The 18,412-nt window shown below is 29.3% G+C and overlaps 2 protein-coding genes and 1 long non-coding RNA gene across 4 annotated transcripts; all 3 read left to right on the top strand.

Moving 5' to 3' along the window:
• Positions 1-793: 793 nt before the first annotated feature.
• LOC128285305 (uncharacterized) lies at positions 794-1,961 on the top strand. Its single transcript, XR_008275802.1, has 2 exons — positions 794-931; positions 1,735-1,961. It is a non-coding gene; the product is annotated as an uncharacterized LOC128285305 (long non-coding RNA).
• A 7,690-nt stretch (positions 1,962-9,651) lies between these two features.
• Positions 9,652-12,852, top strand: LOC108478389 (E3 ubiquitin-protein ligase ORTHRUS 2-like). The gene is made up of 9 exons (XM_017780847.2): positions 9,652-10,278; positions 10,410-10,945; positions 11,044-11,169; positions 11,319-11,418; positions 11,507-11,568; positions 11,659-11,761; positions 11,876-12,032; positions 12,113-12,327; positions 12,436-12,852. Exons 1-9 carry the CDS (start codon positions 9,742-9,744, stop codon positions 12,703-12,705), a joined length of 2,106 nt encoding a protein of 701 aa, XP_017636336.1. The 5' UTR covers positions 9,652-9,741; the 3' UTR covers positions 12,706-12,852.
• A 1,800-nt stretch (positions 12,853-14,652) lies between these two features.
• LOC108478300 (mitochondrial import inner membrane translocase subunit PAM16 like 2-like) lies at positions 14,653-16,702 on the top strand. Of its 2 annotated transcripts, none has more exons than XM_017780744.2 (5): positions 14,653-14,800; positions 14,904-14,961; positions 15,747-15,834; positions 15,975-16,105; positions 16,197-16,702. In XM_017780744.2, the coding sequence occupies exons 2-5, from the start codon at positions 14,959-14,961 to the stop codon at positions 16,323-16,325; spliced, it is 351 nt and encodes a 116-aa protein (XP_017636233.1). In that variant the 5' UTR covers positions 14,653-14,800; positions 14,904-14,958; the 3' UTR covers positions 16,326-16,702. The 2 variants fall into 2 exon arrangements, with proteins under 2 accessions (XP_017636233.1, XP_017636234.1); XM_017780745.2 differs by having other exon boundaries at positions 14,695-14,806.
• Positions 16,703-18,412: the final 1,710 nt, after the last annotated feature.

The raw sequence follows: 18,412 nt of genomic DNA, 5'->3' as shown, positions 1-18,412 counted from the left end.
TGATTTTTAGGACCTAATTGTGAAAATGTTTGGAATTAAAGTATATTGCTGAAATTCTGATTCCTAAAGGTTGTAAACTAGTTTAAGGTGATAGAATAAAATGTTAATTGAGAAAAATCAGCTCAATTGAGAGGCTAATTGAGTAGGGACGAAATTATCATTTATTAAAAGTTTAGGGGAAAAATGGTAATAAACAGCTTGCACTAAAACAGTTTGGACAGCAGCAGTAGACTAACTTTGAAAAATCACCAAAAATTGTAGGAATCGAATTATAAAATGAAAAAAATATGGAATTAAATCTTATTGAGTCTAGTTTCTCATAGAAGAAATATTGTAAGCAATGGATTTGTAAATTTTGAGATATAATGAATTTTGTGAGACAAGGTCAGAATGAATTCAGGTTCCCTGTTCTGACTTTGAAAAATTATAAAAATTGAATAAAAATAATTAGGGACTTAAATTTATATGTATAGAATTCTGAATGAGTCTATTTTAATAAAATAAATGAGAACATCATTTGAATTCTGTATAAAGAGATAATTTATTTTTAGTGAAGAAGGGTCAGAACTGTTAGACAACAGAACAGGGTGACTTTGAAGAATAAACTGTACTGATTGGCTAAACCAAAATTATGAAAATTTTATGGTAAAAATATATATGAGTCTAGTTTCAGGAAAATTAACGGATCTTAATTTAGAGTTCCATAGCTCAAGTTATAAATAATTTAGTGACTATGACTCAAGTAGACAGCTTTGAATGAATTATAAATAATAGTTAAATTATAGAGAATGTTGCATATGAACATGAAATGTATTAAATTGATAATTAAATTTATTTATTTAGATCCAGAAGATTCAAATCTGAAGCTAGATCGAGGAAAGGAAAAAGTTCGGGATTAGTAGATTTTTACTGTTTACAAACAAGTATCAAGGTAAGTTCGTATAACTTGAATTATATTCTTAAATGCTTGAGATTGTATGTTATTGATGTGAATATGATTTGAGTGTTCATTGTATGAAAATTAATGAAACATTGATATATTTGATAAAATGGGAAGAAATCCGTTTGAATGAAAGGAAAATTCGATGGATTTCGAAAAGGAATTGACGGTAAAAGGATCTAGCCGGACGGGTGATCCTATCTTGATATAGCCCTCCAAGAATATGTGTAAAATAGATTTAGCCCGAACGGGTAATCCGAATTAGGTCTGAATTTAGCTTTGGACTGGTAATTGGATCCAAGCTCATTAGAGTAATTGTCGTTGCGGAGATTTAGCTTTGGATGGTAATCCTAACAATACTCTATGAGTTTAAATTGCAGGATTTAGCTCGATGGTAATCCCACCGCAAGGTTGAGGTTCATGAGTGTGCTCTCGAAATGAAAATGTGCGCACATGAATATGAATTGACAGACCCGAAATTGTACACTAAAAGTGTACCTCTGAAAATTTATCGAAAATTCCAAGAAATTCAACGGGATAAATATGGAAAAATAACAAGGAAATGGAAATCATGGTATTGACGAGCTCATCAATCATAGTATATATTATTGGTACATGGAAATTATTGTACTAACTTGAATGTTGAGTTTGTGCATATTAGGGTAATAATGCATTGAATGGATATATGGATGTTTATTGTATTGTATTGAAAATATTAAGTAAGTATAATTCTTGTTACATGAGCTTACTAAGCACAAAGTGCTTACCCCATTTCTTTTTTCCCTGTTTTGTAGTGTTCAGAGCTCGGAGGTCGGGTTTGGTCGGAGACACATCACACTGTCAACCTCAGGATTTCGGTATATAAAGAAACTTTAGTTTGGAAATCAATGGCATGTATAAGCTAACAAAGTAAATGTTAACGTGAAATGAATGTAAAGTTAGCCATTAGTATGGTTAACAAACCTGGTTATAGATATATGATGACGTTATCTTATATAAATGCATGAATCTATCATAAAAATATGTTGAATTGATTTGGTTGATGTGGATTGGTCTCGATTTAATATTGCAGAGAAGGTTAGATATTTATAAAGGGGCTATATTGAATAAAAAAAATATTTAATTCGTAAACTTCGGTAATGCCTCGTACCCTATTCCGACAATGAATACAGGTAGGATATTACACCGACCCCTGGATTTATTAAACTTAATTTTGATGCCTCTTTTCGGGGAGACTCTAATACTTCTATAGTGGCTGTCCTAGCCCGGAACGATATGGGGTTAATTTTGGGTGCATGCACTTACCCCTATACTGATTTAATCTACTACTCTTTTCTTAAATATGCAATTGTAGTAGGTGATTTTGGGAAACTGAACCAAAGGTCTATCTTAAGGCTCTCTAAACTTCATCAAATACTGTAAATCAATAGCACAAGGGAAAATTTCTTCTGGAAAACTAATTAATTGAAAATCTAATTTTTTTTTTCAAGAAGCAAATAGAAAAAAAAAATGGAAAAGGAGGAGTTTAAGGTCGAGGAAGGAAAAGAATAGTGAAAAAACTTGTTGACGTCATTGTCAAACAAAAAAAGAAAAGAAAAGTAACCTGCAAATTTTGAGGGGAGGAAAGTCAAAAGAAAAAAAAAAGTTTTTTTATTTTTTTAAATTATGACATTATTTATATTACACGTCACAATATTATTTTACCACTTGTCTTAAATTTAACAATGTTATCATAAATACTAATATGAAAGAAGTGGAAAAATTTACATACTAATTTTATATTTAACCATTTTAAAAATATATAATGGTACAATTAACATCACATTTACTACGATTCAGTTTTTAGAAACGAATTTTGATAATAATAAATTTTTGAACCGGTTTCTAAAATTATATTTTTGTTGGCTACCTATTTCTAAAGTTCTTTAAAATTCTTTTGAAACTTAAAACTAATATACATAATAGTTTTTACAACAGAAAACAAAATTTAAAATTTTAATATTATATAATATATTTTTATTTTCCGGTGACATACATTCTTTAAAATCTCCAGCAACTTTTTTGATTTTCCGACAGCTCAAAACTGAATTCAAACCTTTATCAATGCCTATTATACGCCAATTTAAGCTAAATTATGCATATATGTCGTTTTTTTTTTGTTATTTGACTAAATAGGCTTTTTTTTTTAAATTTAATGAAATAGGTCAATTTTGTGAATAGAGTGTAAAAGCGTGTTTAGTTAGACGAATTTTTTATTAATTATACAAAAAGCGCGCCCAACTGAATGCACTTTTTATATTTTCTCTTTAAAATTAATCTATTTCCCTAAATCTTAAAAAAATTAGCTTATTTGGTCAAATAACAAAAAAAAAAGGGCACATATAGTTAATTTAGCCACAGATTTAATAGAAAAAAAAAACGATTAAAAGAAAATTGTTATGAATTGACAAATTTTTTAAATTTAAAAAGGCTTATCAGAATCTGATTTTTTTTTACCGGAATCTGGAAAATCATTAGCTTTCCTACGAAAGTTAGAAGATTTTGGTCACCGGATTGCTCAAATTGATAAAGAAATAAATGGAAACCTTTTTCTTAAAAAGGGAAAACAAAATAAATCGAGCAACTTTTTTAAGTAATATTTTTAAACTAAAAGTAAAAACCATTCGGACCAAGGTTTTCAGCCTGCGGAATCGCCTGTCTTTTTAAAAATTTTATAATTTAAAATTCCGTCCTTCATTGTTTACATGGAATGCTATTTAGTCCTTCAAGTTGTTGCTTAACCAAAGAGATGAAGCTGAACTCTCAAACTAAAAAGGGATCTAAATAGAAAATAGCTTAATAACCCAAAACCTAAAAGAAATACTAAAATTCATTACTAAATGTTAAATTTATTAATATTCTAAATTTCTTTCTTAAATTAATAAAACTATGGATTAGATTAGTTTTAGAATTAAAACTTCTTTCAAATTCTGATTTAGTAATTTAACCCCAGAAAACATATTTTATTTAGATTATTAGATTGCCAATTTGTAATTACTTTTATACCTCAAATATATTTTTATCTCTTAAATACAAATTTTGTATATTTATTTAATTTAATATACACCACTTAATTATTTAATTAATAGATGTAAATATTATACAATTTTTACTCTTAAAATTTCACAAAAACATGATAACGAAACGAAAATATATATACGATTATGGATTTTTTTTTACCATTACAATTATATGCGAAAATTTTATAAATGATATTACAATTTTTTTAAAAATTAAATAACACACATGATAAACTCTTACACAAGTAAGAAAATTAATCATATATACATACACTACATGAGTACTTTCTCAATTTTTATATTTAATTTTCTATTTTTAATCATCCGTTAAATTTATTTTTTAATAAAATCATATTTTAAATATATCATCGATTTTTAAATAAAAATATTTCAAAGCAATTTTTTATATAAAATATTAATCTAAATATAATATTTTATATATTAATCAATATATAATTCACAAGTAAATATAATAATATTATTTGAATATTGAACAATTAAGGTATATAAGGTTTATCCATTTAACACCCCAGTATATGATAATATATAATTTTTTATTTAGGAATAAATATTAAAATTATACCTAAATTTTGATGAAAACTGGAATGCTATATATTAACTTTAATTTGACGTATTTGTATACATTAAACTTTAAATTTAGCTCAATTTTAACATTTTGCTAACCCATTATCTATGTGGTACATTTTTCTTTTAAATCATGTGTAAATTATTAATATGATATTTTATTATATTAGAAAACAAACAAATTAAATTGAATTATTTCCACCTATATTAAAAAATAGGTTTCTTGGTGGAAATAAGAAGCTCTTTTCCTAATAATTTTTTAATCTAAGTGGAAAGAATTTAATTTTTTTAATATGATAAAATATAATGTCAGCAATTTTAATATGACTTAATGAAAATTATAACCTAGTTAATAAAATGAGAAAATTTAATCAAAATTAAAGTTTAATGTATAACATTGTAAATTATATAAAAATTTATATATAATTTAAACATTTATCTCTTTTATTTAATATATTAAAATAAATAAAATTATCGCATTAATAAAATATTAAATGTTGATACCCTTGTGTATATAAAAACAAAAGGTTACAAATGCAATTAATTGTTGTCGAAACTGATTTCTAGAAGTAATCAAAATTACTTAACCAATTATTTTCAGTAACGTTAGCCACTCAAAAAGAATCTCTTAAAAGTAAAATGATTTTTTAAAAATAATTTTATTATTGATTTCGGTCCCTTTTTTCAACATAATATTTAAAATTATTCATAGCTCCTCTTCAACCAGTAAATGGAAAGATAATGCATTTTAGCCCACTCAAATCCACATCCTTCTACATTTATAATAATGTTCATACCAATTAAGTTAAGACTCAATCGAATATGATTTACACTTTAAAGATATATTTTCTTTAAATTGTTATTTATATCAATATTTTTATTTAACATATTAAAAAACAAATTAAGTTGCCCGACTATTGAATTAAATATAAATATAATTATAATCCAAGATAAAAATTATGATATAATTCAGAGAAATAAAATAGCAAACACTCGTCGTAGATGGTGAAGGACAAGCTCCATCAACACAATAAAGGCTTTAACCTCAGCATCAATAGAACATTATGACACGTTGACAATTGGCTTCATTACAACTCCAGCACAGCATATCTGGAGTGATTGTAAGTATTTAATACGGTAAGAAAATCAGCCCCTAATGGTCCAAAACGGTGAGCAAAAATCAACAAAAGAATCGAGCATTCACCAAACAGAGATAACAACAACAAAATCATCCCTAAAATAACATGTAAAACTAAAATTACATGCATAAACAAGACTAAAACATGTGCTACAAGAGTAGACAAAAACTTCTAAAACTGAAGACTTATTAGATAATGGAAAAATAAACAAAAAACATATAAAACTTAAGATAATACGAGTCTAAATCAACACGTGAAATCATTTATTATTCTGAAATACTCTCAAAACATAAACAGATTAAAAAGTTGATGAATAGCCACCCACTTTCCAAGAAAAATTACTAGTGGCTGGTGGAGTTTTAGCGAACGATAGGCATTGTCATCTATTCATCACAACTTGTGAAGACAACAAAGATACCCATAAAATAGATCTACAGACTGAACAGAGAGAATACATGTGTAGTGCATAAGAAAAATAAAAGAAATAAAGGGTTGATGGGAGAGAAAAAAGGCAGGCGATAGCTAGCCTGGAGATTAACATTGTGGCCGAGCAAAACAAAAGATAAGAAGCAAATGGCTTGGAGATAAAAAGAGAAAAGTTTTTAGGGTTATTCTTACCTAAGCTAAATAACCAAATTTGATATAAATTTATATTTTTTGGGAATTCGTTGGAATGTATTCTTATCTATTAATAGGTTTTTGATTCACACGACCCGCGGAAAACGTTTTTCAAAAAGCATTTGTAATAAATCGGATAGGCAATTTTGGTTTATTATTAAGAATTTTAGGTTTTTATTAGATAGCAGGAAGTTTCGAATTTTAAGATTTGTTCAAAATATTAAATAACTTGATTTATAATATTGAAGTTTATTTTTTTTATTTACCAGCGCAGTTGTTAAATCTACATAATTTCCTCTTCATAAATCGTTACTTGATGCCATGGAAGGGTCTACTCTTATTTCGGCTTTTATACATGCGAACTCTTGAACGGATTTGGAAAAGAGATGTAACTCCTCAAAATATTTAAAATTATGGTTTTTTAAAATGATCTCTAATACAACTTAATTTCTATTTTCTTGGGAGAAACTTCATTTCTTTTGATTGGTTAATATTTTACAAAAAAAAAAATAGTATTATTTTTTTAATAATTTCATTATAGACACGGATTATTTCTTCTTCTTCTTTTTTTTTTAAAAACAATGCTAAGAATTACTTATAGTCCCTCCCCAACTTATAAATAAGAGAATAATACATTTCGACGCACTTGGACCCACATCTTCTTATATCGGCAACAATATCCATACCAATTTAACTAAGACTCAATCGACATTTAGTATTATTTTTAAATTCATAGACTTAATTAATATCACTTGATTTGTGAGTTGTGGCCCTAACTTTTTTTTCTAAAAATACAGATAAATTTAAAATTACAATTACAAATAATCAACATTTGAATATTGCTGATAATTAATGTTTATCAAGACAAATCCCACTTATGAGATTTAACCTAGAAGAAAAAGAGGTAAATCTAAAAATGTATGAATTGTGGTTTAAAGTGTAATTATATATATGATTTTTAATTTGGTGAAATTATACATATGAAACTTTAATTATGATTCAAATGTATACATGAAATTTTAATTATGATTCAGTCATACATTAAAGAAATAAATATCAATTTACTTTGATATTGGATAAATATAATTATTTCGTATACAATATATAAATATAAAATGATATTATATCAATAATTATATTAATAATTTATGAGAATTGAATAAATTAAAATTTATTCATACAATTACACAAAATCAGAGTTGAAGATTTAAAAAAAACCCACTTACAAAGAGACTTATAAATTTCAAAAGTCAATTTTTACCATTAAAGTAATGTATAATTGACATCACAAATTAATTAACTAACCAATATATAGATAAAAATGTTGTTTTGGTTAACAAAATCCAAAAATTAACATTGTTGGATACTTTAGATATTACTTAATTTATAAAACATATATTAATATTTTATTTTACAACAAATACATGAATTTCCCTTAAAATTTGAATTCCTCTTCTCAAGATGTAGAAAACCTTTTAAGGTAATTTATTTAATTTTTGAACTGTATGTCTACCTGGCATATAAAAGACACAAAAGGTAATGTGGGTAGCAAAAGTGCTGAATGCTCCTGATTTTACAATATTGCCCATCCACTTGCAAAATATCATCAACGCCTCTTTTCCTTTTACTGATTTACCCTTTCTAGATTATAATCTCATTTTCAAACTTTCTATATTTTTTCCTTTTAATTTTTGCAAAATGTTTTAGTTATTTAATTTTTATAAAATACATATTTATAAATTATTTCATTTAAGCATATTTTCCTCCAATTAAGAGTTAGAAAGGAGTTCGGATAAAATAAATATTTTATAAAAATAAAATGTTTAATTAAAATTAAAAATATATTTTCAAATTTTATAAAAATCTAAAATAATAAAAAGACAACTAGGTTTATAGGATAAATAGTAACTAATAATAACCATTAATTTTTTAATAACATGAACTATCGAAAAGGAAAATATTAACACGTGTGAGCGATCATCAAATATGTTTTTTCTTACAATAAGGAGAATATTAATTGATAAAATCCGTTAATTTTTAGTGACATGTGAGCGATCATCAAATATTTTTTTTATTACAATAAAGAGAACAATAACCAATAAAATTCGTTAATTTCGTTAGTGATGTGTGAGCGATCATCAAAGAATTTTTTTTATTACAATAAAGAGAATATTAACTAATAAAACTCGTTAATTTAGTTAGTGACGTGTGAGCGATCATTAAAGATGTCTTTTATTACAATAAAAATATTAACTAATAAAATTTGTCAATTTCATTAGTGATGTTGAGTGATCATTAAAGATGTCTTTTATTATAATAAAAATATTTACTAATAAAATTTGTTAATTTTGTTAGTGATGTTTAGCGATCATTAAAGAAATTTTCTATTACAACAAAAGAAATATTAACTAATAAAATTAGTTAATTTCGGTAGTGACGTTGAGTGATTATTAAAGATGTCTTTTATTATAATAAAAAGTATTAACTAATAAAATTCGTTAATTTTGTTAGTGACGTTGAGCGATCATTAAAAAAATTTTCTATTACAACAAAAGAAATATTAACTAATAAAATTCGTTAATTTCGTTAGTGACGTTGAGTGATTATTAAAGATGTCTTTTATTATAATAAAAGTATTAATTAATAAAATTCGTTAATTTCGTTAGTGACGTATGAACGATCATCACAAATTGTTGCTAATAAAATGAATTGTTACCGTTAACTTAGTTACAAGAATCTATCAACAAATCTATTGTAATTATCGAATCTATTATAATTTAGTTGAAATTAATATTGTTATAGATTTTAACTGTTGCAAGTTCAAGTAGAATTAAATATATAATGTTAATATTCATTTTACGAAGAAAGTTAAAATTTACTAGACAATAATAATAATAATAATAATGAATTAAAGAAATAAAATTGCTAAATGTCCCATTGCTAATAAAATGAGTGAATTTTTAGTTTTAATCTCAATAATAGGTGAGCAAATAATATTGGAAGAGATACTTTTTCAAAGTAATTATATTTTTAATTATATAAGAAGTTAAAGACACAAATACTCCTATTATGAAAAAATATTATTTTAAAATTTATTTAACAAATAATATCAAATTCAATTGAGGTATAGAAATATAGGAAAATTAAAATATATAAGAGGGACAATATTGTCATTTGGTAGGAAATCATTTTAAGCCGTTGTTGCATGAACCATCATATTTTTACCCGTAAAAGGAAAAAGCTTACGTGGCCAATGATTCCCCGAAACCGCTCTTCTCCGCTATAAAACGCAGACTCCATTGTTGTCCCCATCATCCCAAAATCCTTCAAAGCCCTCACTCTTTAACTCTCTTTTAGTCCTTTTTTTGTGTTTCGTTTTTGTTCTCAAAAGTGAACACCGATGGCGGCAGATGATGTTAACCAGCAGCCTGGTGATGGTGAGCTTTGCATGTTGTGCAAAGCCAGTTCAAATCCCGGAGAGGATATCATCCTTTGCATCGTCTGCCAAGCACCTTGGCACCAGTCTTGCCTCATTTCCAGTCGTGAATCCCATTTCATCTCCGATGATTACTTGGGTTGCCCCGAGTGTGAAAATCGCATCAATGGAGATGATCTCGACACCTTGACCCCTACGAATAACGCGGCTGCTGCTTCTTCCTTTTCCGCCGCTGACAATTCTATGGTAGCTAAGATTTTGGCCATTCAGGCTGACAAGTCACTGACGGAGGAGGAGAAGGCCAGGAAGAGGCAGGAGTTGCTTAGCGGGAGACCAGCTGTTGAATCCCCGGAACTGGAAGACAAGGACGATGGTGAAAAAAACAAGTGTAAGGTTGAGAAGTTCAAAGGGAAAGCAAAGACTACTGTGGAAGCGTCCAAGGTTTCTGATGAGAGCATTAACTGCACCATTTGTTTAAACATGCCCGAAAGACCTGTTACGGTGAGCTTTTTGCTTAGATCCTTCATTTTTTGCAGTGAACGATGTTTCGGATTATACGAAGTTTTATCATATTTAATGTTTGTTGTTGTTTCAAAAGTAATCAAACGAAGTGATGGTTTTTTTTTTTTCAGACGCCGTGCGGGCACAATTTCTGTTTGAAGTGTTTCAACCAATCGGTTCGACAAGGGAAGCGAAATTGTGCGTTGTGTCGTAAACCGATACCTGCGGCGATGGCAAATCAACCTCGTATCAACCTTACGCTTGTGTCTGCCATCCGAATGGCAAAGATGCTGAAATCGAGTGGTGCTGGTGAAGGGTCTTCACAGGTTTATGAATATATTCACAATCAAGATAGACCAGACAAGGCTTATACTACGGAAAGGGCAAAGAGGAACGGGATGGCCAATGCTGCAAGTGGTCGGATCTTTGTCACGATTCCAACAGATCATTTTGGTCCGATACTGGCCAAAAATGAACCGGTGAGGAACCGAGGAGTGCTTGTCGGAGACACTTGGGGGGGTAGGTTGGAATGCAGGCAATGGGGTGGTCACTTTCCCCCTATTACAGGTATTGCAGGCCAGAAAAATCATGGTGCACAGTCAGTCATACTCTCTGGGGGTTACATAGATGATGAGGATCATGGAGAATGGTTCCTTTACACTGGAAGGTAATTTTGTTTTCACCCTCCTGTTTTGTTCATCAAAGAGTTTGGATAACGTCGTAACATTGAATTTAACTCTGTGGCTCATGGGGAAAAAATTGCAGTGGAGGGAGAGATCTGAGTGGGAACAAAAGGACCAACAAGATCCAGTCTTTTGATCAAGAGTTTAAGAGTGCGAATGAGGCGCTTCGTCTCAGTTGCAGAAAAGGTTACCCTCTTCGGGTTATCAGGTAAGTTGTTCCAATATCAAAAGTTTTTTTTTTCCATTACATATTTGTTCCGAATCTAAAGAAATGTCATTGTTTAAACAATCAATGCTCAGCTATCTGAAAATTTTGACAGTTTGAATGAGTTCATATTATCTTGTGGTGATGGGCAGGTGTGCCAAGGACAAACATTCTTCATATGCTCCAGTAAAAGGGTTACGTTATGATGGGATTTACAGGGTTGAAAAATGCTGGCGAAATGTTGGAGTTCAAGTATTTTCTATATATCCAACACCGTTATATTTACAATTTGGTTCTTCTTTTGCAATTGTAATATACTGATGAATGCTTTCCTGTGCAGGGCTTCAAGGTCTGCAGATATTTAATGGTTAGGTGCGACAATGCTCCAGCCCCATGGACCAGGTTCGTGCTTAGTTTCTACAATATTTGCCGATGAACTGTTTGATCTTGTACATAATACTTCACTTGGTTTTCCTTTTATCTTCACTGTAGTGACGTGCACGGCGACCGCCCCAGACCTTTGCCAGCAATTCAAGAGCTTGAAAGGGCTACCGATATAACGGAGAGAAAAGAAAGACCGTCATGGGACTTTGATGTCAGTATATACATACAAATACAGCCTAATCTTGAAATACAAATTACTGCTGTTTATATTTCAGTTGCATGCGTGGTCTTGTTTGTCACCTTGGGTTATAATTTTTGTCTTCAGGAAGCTGATGGGTGCTGGAAGTGGATGAAACCACCACCAAAGAGCAGGCAAAAAGAAAAAAAAAATGGCGAACCTGCCGCTGCTTCCAGGAAGATTGTGAGGAGAACAGTAAATAAAAAACCACTGAGTGAAGCGGCTAGAAAGAGGATTCAAAAAGGTTACTTACTGCCTTCCTTTTTACTACCTTCACCAATTATCTAAAAAATTGAAGGCAAATAAGTTGCTTTTGTATTGTAGAATTTGGTTGCAGAATCTGTTCGGACGTGCTGTATCAGCCAGTGACAACAGCTTGTGGTCATAATTTTTGTAAGCTTTGCTTAGTAGGTGTATTTGCTGGGAGGTCAACTCTAAGGGAGAGAAATGCAGGTGGTCGGAACCTCCGCTTTAAAAAAAATGTCATGAAATGCCCTTCTTGCCCTAATGATTTAGCTGATGATTGGTACGACTTAGAGGTATGGTTTCCAAATGCAGTCTGAATATGTATACTTCGCAGTCTGAATATGTATACTTCGTCAGTTATATTCTCTGATGGATAATCAAACTTATGAAACATGATGAAGGTGAACATAGAGCTGAAGAACCTGATTGCGAAGCAGATGAGAGAGTGTGAGCATTTTAGCAGTGCCTTTGAGAAAAGAACCATGGACGAAGATTCGTCTGAAGATTTGTCTGGCAACAGCGATAATGAGGAAGAAGACGAGGAAGGTTCAGAGGAAGATTTGTCTGGCAACAGCGATAATGAGGAAGGTTCAGAGGATGATGAAGTGGAGCTCAAAACAGAAAAGCCTTCAAAGCAAAGGAAAGTTGATGATCAACGTGAAACAAATTGAATGGTCAGCTAATATTCCCAGTTGAAGAACATTTATGTCTTATCAAGTCAAGTTTTCAAATTTTATTCTACCTGTTTGTTATTTGAAGCTTGGGAAATATTAAAGATTATGCTTCTTGGATTTTAAATGAATTCCCCATTCTTACAATTATGTTTATATTTGAAATATTAATTTGTGTTTGATCATGGGCCGAAAGATATGGGATTCAAAGGAGCTGAGTCGAGGTAATATGTTGGAGAGGCTACAGTTCCAGTTATTCTCACTCACCTCACATGAATGATTTCATATTTTAAAATAAATTTTAAAAAATTTCTCTTCATTAAAATAGATTTGTTGATAGATTCTTGTAACTAAGTTAAGTTAATGGCAATAATTCATTTTATTAGCAATAATTCATATAATATCATTAATGAATTAATAAATTTTATTAATTAATATTTCTTTTGGTGTAATAAAATTTTCTTTAATGTTCGTTCAACGTCATCAACGAATTTTATTAGTTAATATTTTTTATTGTAATAAAAGACATTTTAATGATCGCTCACACATCACAAACAAAATTAATGAGTTTTATTATATTTTAAATTTTTATAAAAATTGAAAAATATTTTAAATTTTAATGAAACATTTTATATTAAATAATTAAAATATTTTGCAAAAATTAAAAGGAAAAATATAGAAAATTCGAAAATGAGATAATAATCTAAAAGGGTAAATAAGTAAAAGGAAAAGAGGGTTGATGATATTTTGCAAGTGGATAGGCAATATTGTAATATCAGGAACATTCAGCACTTTTACCTTTTTGTCTTTTATATGCTGGGTAGACATACTGTTCAAAAATTAAGTAAATTACCTTAAAATTAAGCGGAAAATTCACGTATTTGTTGTAAAATAAAATATTAATATATGTTTTATAAGTTAAGTAATATCTAAAAGTATCCAACAATGTTAATTTTTGGATTTTGTTAATCAAAACAACATTTTTATCTATATATTGGTTAATTAGTTTGTGATGCTAATTATAAGTTTTTAATGTTAAAAATGCTGTTTGAAATTTGTAAAGTCGTGTTAAAGCATAATTAATTAAATATTTTAAGAATATTATTTATATTAAAAATAAAATAAATAAACAAATGAAATAATAATTAGAGAGGAGCTAGTCGAGTAATCTATCTGTTTACTGGGTTAAAAATGCTGTTTGAAATTAGTAAGTCGCCTTTTTTTTATAATTTATATTTATGTTAAAGCATAATTAATTAAATATTTTTAAGAATATTATTTATATTAAAAATAAAATAAATAAACAAATGAAATAATAATTAGAGAGGAGCTAGACGAGTAATCTATCCGTTTACTGGGGTTGCCGTCCATCCACTGGGGCTTTAAGCTCTACTCCAGCCAAAATTTATTGGTGAAACCATGGAGATTGAAATAAGTGGTAGCTCATAGTTTAAATATAATTTTTGGAAAACAGTTATCAAACATTTTATTTATTTATTTTTAAAACAATAAACTATTTATGTTAGAAACAACAATAAGTTAGGTGTAACCATAATGTATATTATATTTTAAAAAATTTTAGAATAAAATAATCTTAAATCTCAAATATAAATCATAAAACCAACAATAAAAAATTATTTAATTTAAAGTTTTTCTTAATTATCTCTCTTGTATTTTTTATAAATTTTAAATTATTTATTGATATAACATATAAAAATATCGTATCTATTGCATTAAAGAAAGTTAAATTTTCTTAAAAAAACTATTTTATTCATTCATTTATCTATATCATACTACAAAGATAGAAGTAGTTAAAATATAATTTTTATTGAGAACCTTCTTTTGGGTTATAATTTAAAAGCCCAAAATCTCTTTGTGTTTTAATAACCGACTTGTTTAAACGCATTTGGGTTTCCAAAATGGCTCAATATCTAGTGTTTAATTCAATTTGTCAGTTTAACGAAACAAAGCCCAACTTATTATATACTTGTCGACAAGCTTCTAATTCTCATCCCTTCCGTTCAAAAACCCTAATAATCACCCAAAAACCCTCAGTCTTTGTCCCCTTCGAGTTTTTAATTCCACATCTCCTTCTGTAAGTGTCAGTATATTCCTCTTCTTCATCTACTCATTATTGATTGTTTTCTTTTAATTTTATTAACATTTTAGTGCCTTTAATATATTTGATATTTTTGCAGGTTTAGGCTTTGGGGATTCCGAATTATCTTCGACAGCAACCTTAAATCTTCAGCTATGGTAAATAAATCTGAGCCCTGTTTTTTATATTTCTTTTCCTTTCTTTGAAGTTGTTTTGCTTTATTGATTTTTGTATTAAAAATTCCACTGGAATATGTCATTTTCAGAATCATTGTAAAAGGTAATAATGTGGTCTATTAATTTTAAACCTTGTATAATATGTAAGAAAGATTAGGCTAGTCAAAAAGTTATGTGTCGTGTTGGGAAGCACTTGTTCCTGTTCTTGGAACTTGGAAGTGTTTTCAAAGTCATCAATGGAATGTTGTTAGATGTCGGGAATTTGGCGGTCTCCTTCAACATGACACATCAAATATCTTGGGAAGTACTCATCTTATAATCTTATATGTGCATGTATTGCTATCATGCTTGCAATTTTCTGAGGGCAATGATATTAGTTTTCTTGGCAATCTCACAGCTGGAACATTTTTCTCGCTAGTGCAATCTGAGCATTGAGCTATGAGTTGTGATTTAGGGACCTGATTTGGATGGGATAATTGCTTGTCATGTTTCCATTAGGATGGACTTGCCATTTTGATAATTTGGGGCACTTTATCACATTGTTCAAGATAATGAAATAGCTGGCTGAGAAACCTTATGATGGTATATAGCAGTTTTATTTGCCCTAAAATTGGTTATCTCCAATGGCTCTAGTGTGTACTATAGTATGTGCTTTGCTTGTTCATACACACTTTTAAAAAAAAAGGGGAAATCTTAGTAAGATAAGAGAAAAAGGCTATTAGAAAGTTTAGAAAGTTAACTTTTTTTTTTTCCATGTATTTGTACAGGCTGCTAGAATTCTTGCAAACTTGATTGTTATGGGATCTGGAATATTGGGAAGGGCTGTTTTTCAGGCATACCGTCAGGCTCTTGCAAGTATGTCTCTCCACTGTGTCATGGCTTGCATTTTCTTTAAAATAAAAAAAAATGATCATTATAATCTTGCATTTACGCAGTTTGTATACCATGTTTGAAATCCTTGAAGTGACAACCACTAATATATGCTTGGATTGCAGATGCCTCAAAATCTGGTGTCGCTCAAGAAACAATGCAGAATATCAGGAGAGGAAGCAAAATTATGGCGGAACCAGAGGCAAGGCAGATATTAGGTGTGACAGAGCATTCATCCTGGGAGGAAGTCTTGAAGGTTTGCTAGATAATTTTACTTATTATCCTCTGATATTATGCGTTCTTTTTTATGAAGTTTTATTAAAAATTTTTCAACGAGTTACTTGCAGAAATACGACAACTTGTTTGAGCAAAATGCTAAGAACGGGAGCTTTTACCTCCAGTCAAAGGTTCATCGGGCTAAAGAATGTTTAGAAGCAATTTACCAAAAGAACGCTCAGGGAACCCCGGATATATAATCAGTTGAACACATTACACCTGCAACGATAACTCCATTCCGCTAATGGGGGGGGGGGGAAATCCTTCTGAATATCCATGAGCTCATAGAAATTCCACTTGTGATAACACTATCTATTGCAACCATTTACTGTAATCCAATTAATGAAATGATAGCAATAGTTTTAAACTTGGCAGTGTGAGTTTATTGTGTGACAGCAGTATGTGAAGCCAAATATGGTGATGGGATATGATGAACGTGCTACATTATTCCCTACATTAGATTTACTTATATATGTAGGTGTAGGGGATAGCCCTTGTTTGGTAGGCAGGAACTTTTGGAAAACACGTAGTTGTGGTTGCCTGACGGTAAATCCGCACTGATTGAAGTTAAAACTAATTTTCATCGTCATGTATAAAAGTGAAGAAGAAAGAAAGGTATGTACCCGGAAGTCACGACACCTTTATTCCCACCTGTTCATACTTTTTCGGAGAGCGTTTTGGATGGGTGATGGGAGAAGAATTATTTGGGTAAAATAATAATTATTTTATTTTGATATCAGTTAGATAATATAAAGTGATTTAATAGCAATTTTTTATTAAAAGTATTTTTAATCAGAAATAACGATGAAAGGAAGCTATTAACTTATCCAGAGAAACAGCCTAATTTAAAAAAGTTTGCAACTAATAAATAATTAAATAATTAAAATGTCATTTATATTAGTTAATTAATGTAATATAAATTAATAGGCAAATATTAAGTTTCTTCCGCTTCCAATAAAACAAAATACCAACTTCACTTATATAAATAAATAAATATAATTGAAATAGTTACCCGAGTTTTTACGAAAATACATCAAAAGTCATTAAAAAATATAGTAAAATTACTCAAATATTAATATCACATTACCAATTCAAGAGATAATTTTTGAAAGTTCAGTAATATGTGACCATCAAATCCAAACTCATCTTAATTTTTATAATGATAATTTTAGGAGAAATGTTGTGGGCCTACAATAGTCAACACTAGTGTTGACACAATAAAGATGCTGTGGTAGTTTGTGATGGCTTTCCTAAAAGGTTGAGATCTCAAGGTACCGAAGGAGGATGAGAGTAAATTTAGAGTATTAGAGCAAAGAGTGTGCCTTTTAGTCTTCTATCCTGATGCATATAGACTTTTAAGGGATTATCCTGGATCATTTCTATGATGTTTCATTTATTGCTTTTGAATTTCCTAAGATCTAGTTAATCTAATACTTTGTCGTTATAGATATGAGCTGTTATGTTAATACAAAGAATATATGTGATGTGTATAAGGTGAAGTCAGGGAGGCTGGCAGTGACTCTGACCTCCTAAAAAAATGAAAAAAATTACTATGGACTTTTAATTTTTATAAGATTTTAATTTAGTAAAAAGTAAAATTAGACTTTGGCCTCTCCTTTAAAATGACAAAAAAAATTATTTAATCTTTTAAAATTTATCAAGATATAAGTTATTGAAATTGTGAAATTGTAGTTTAACTCTCATAAGAATATAAAACTTAATTTTGATTTTTTTTAAAAAAAAATCTAACTTGGGCCATAGACGTGGGAGTGACAAATACTCTATTAATGTCTTCAAGTAAGGAAATAACTGTTGTTAATTAGGCATTGAGGTGTGAAATCACAAGGAGGAAAAACAAAAAAAGTGATAAAGTATAAGAATAAGCAGCAGAAATTTGAGGCGTCAAAAAAGTGTTTGGAAGTTGAGAGTAAGGATCCGAAAGAGAAAAAGAATAATAAGGTGAAGGTGAAGAGTGTTTGATGTTTTCAACTTGCGGGGATCCTCTCTGTTGTCACTTTTTTTAAACGGGAGATCTAAAATTGATCCAGAATTTTATAAGATTTAAACCACTGAAATTGGGGTTAGTTTTTCAAAATCCCTAAACATTTTCTTCCACTTACACAACTACAAAATATATGTATTTTCTTAGTTTTAATTTCATTTTTTAAAGAATCTCATCAAAATATTATGATTTTAAAATTTTTCATTAAGTAATAATAATTATCAAATGCTTTTAAAATTTTACAATCCTTTTATTCTCAATTTCGGAAAACTTAAATTTAAATTT

This window comes from Gossypium arboreum, chromosome 12, assembly GCF_025698485.1.
Source record: "Gossypium arboreum isolate Shixiya-1 chromosome 12, ASM2569848v2, whole genome shotgun sequence".
NCBI lineage: Eukaryota > Viridiplantae > Streptophyta > Magnoliopsida > Malvales > Malvaceae > Gossypium > Gossypium arboreum.
Note: the sequence above shows the minus strand (reverse complement) of the source record. Positions and strands in the feature narration are given on the sequence as shown.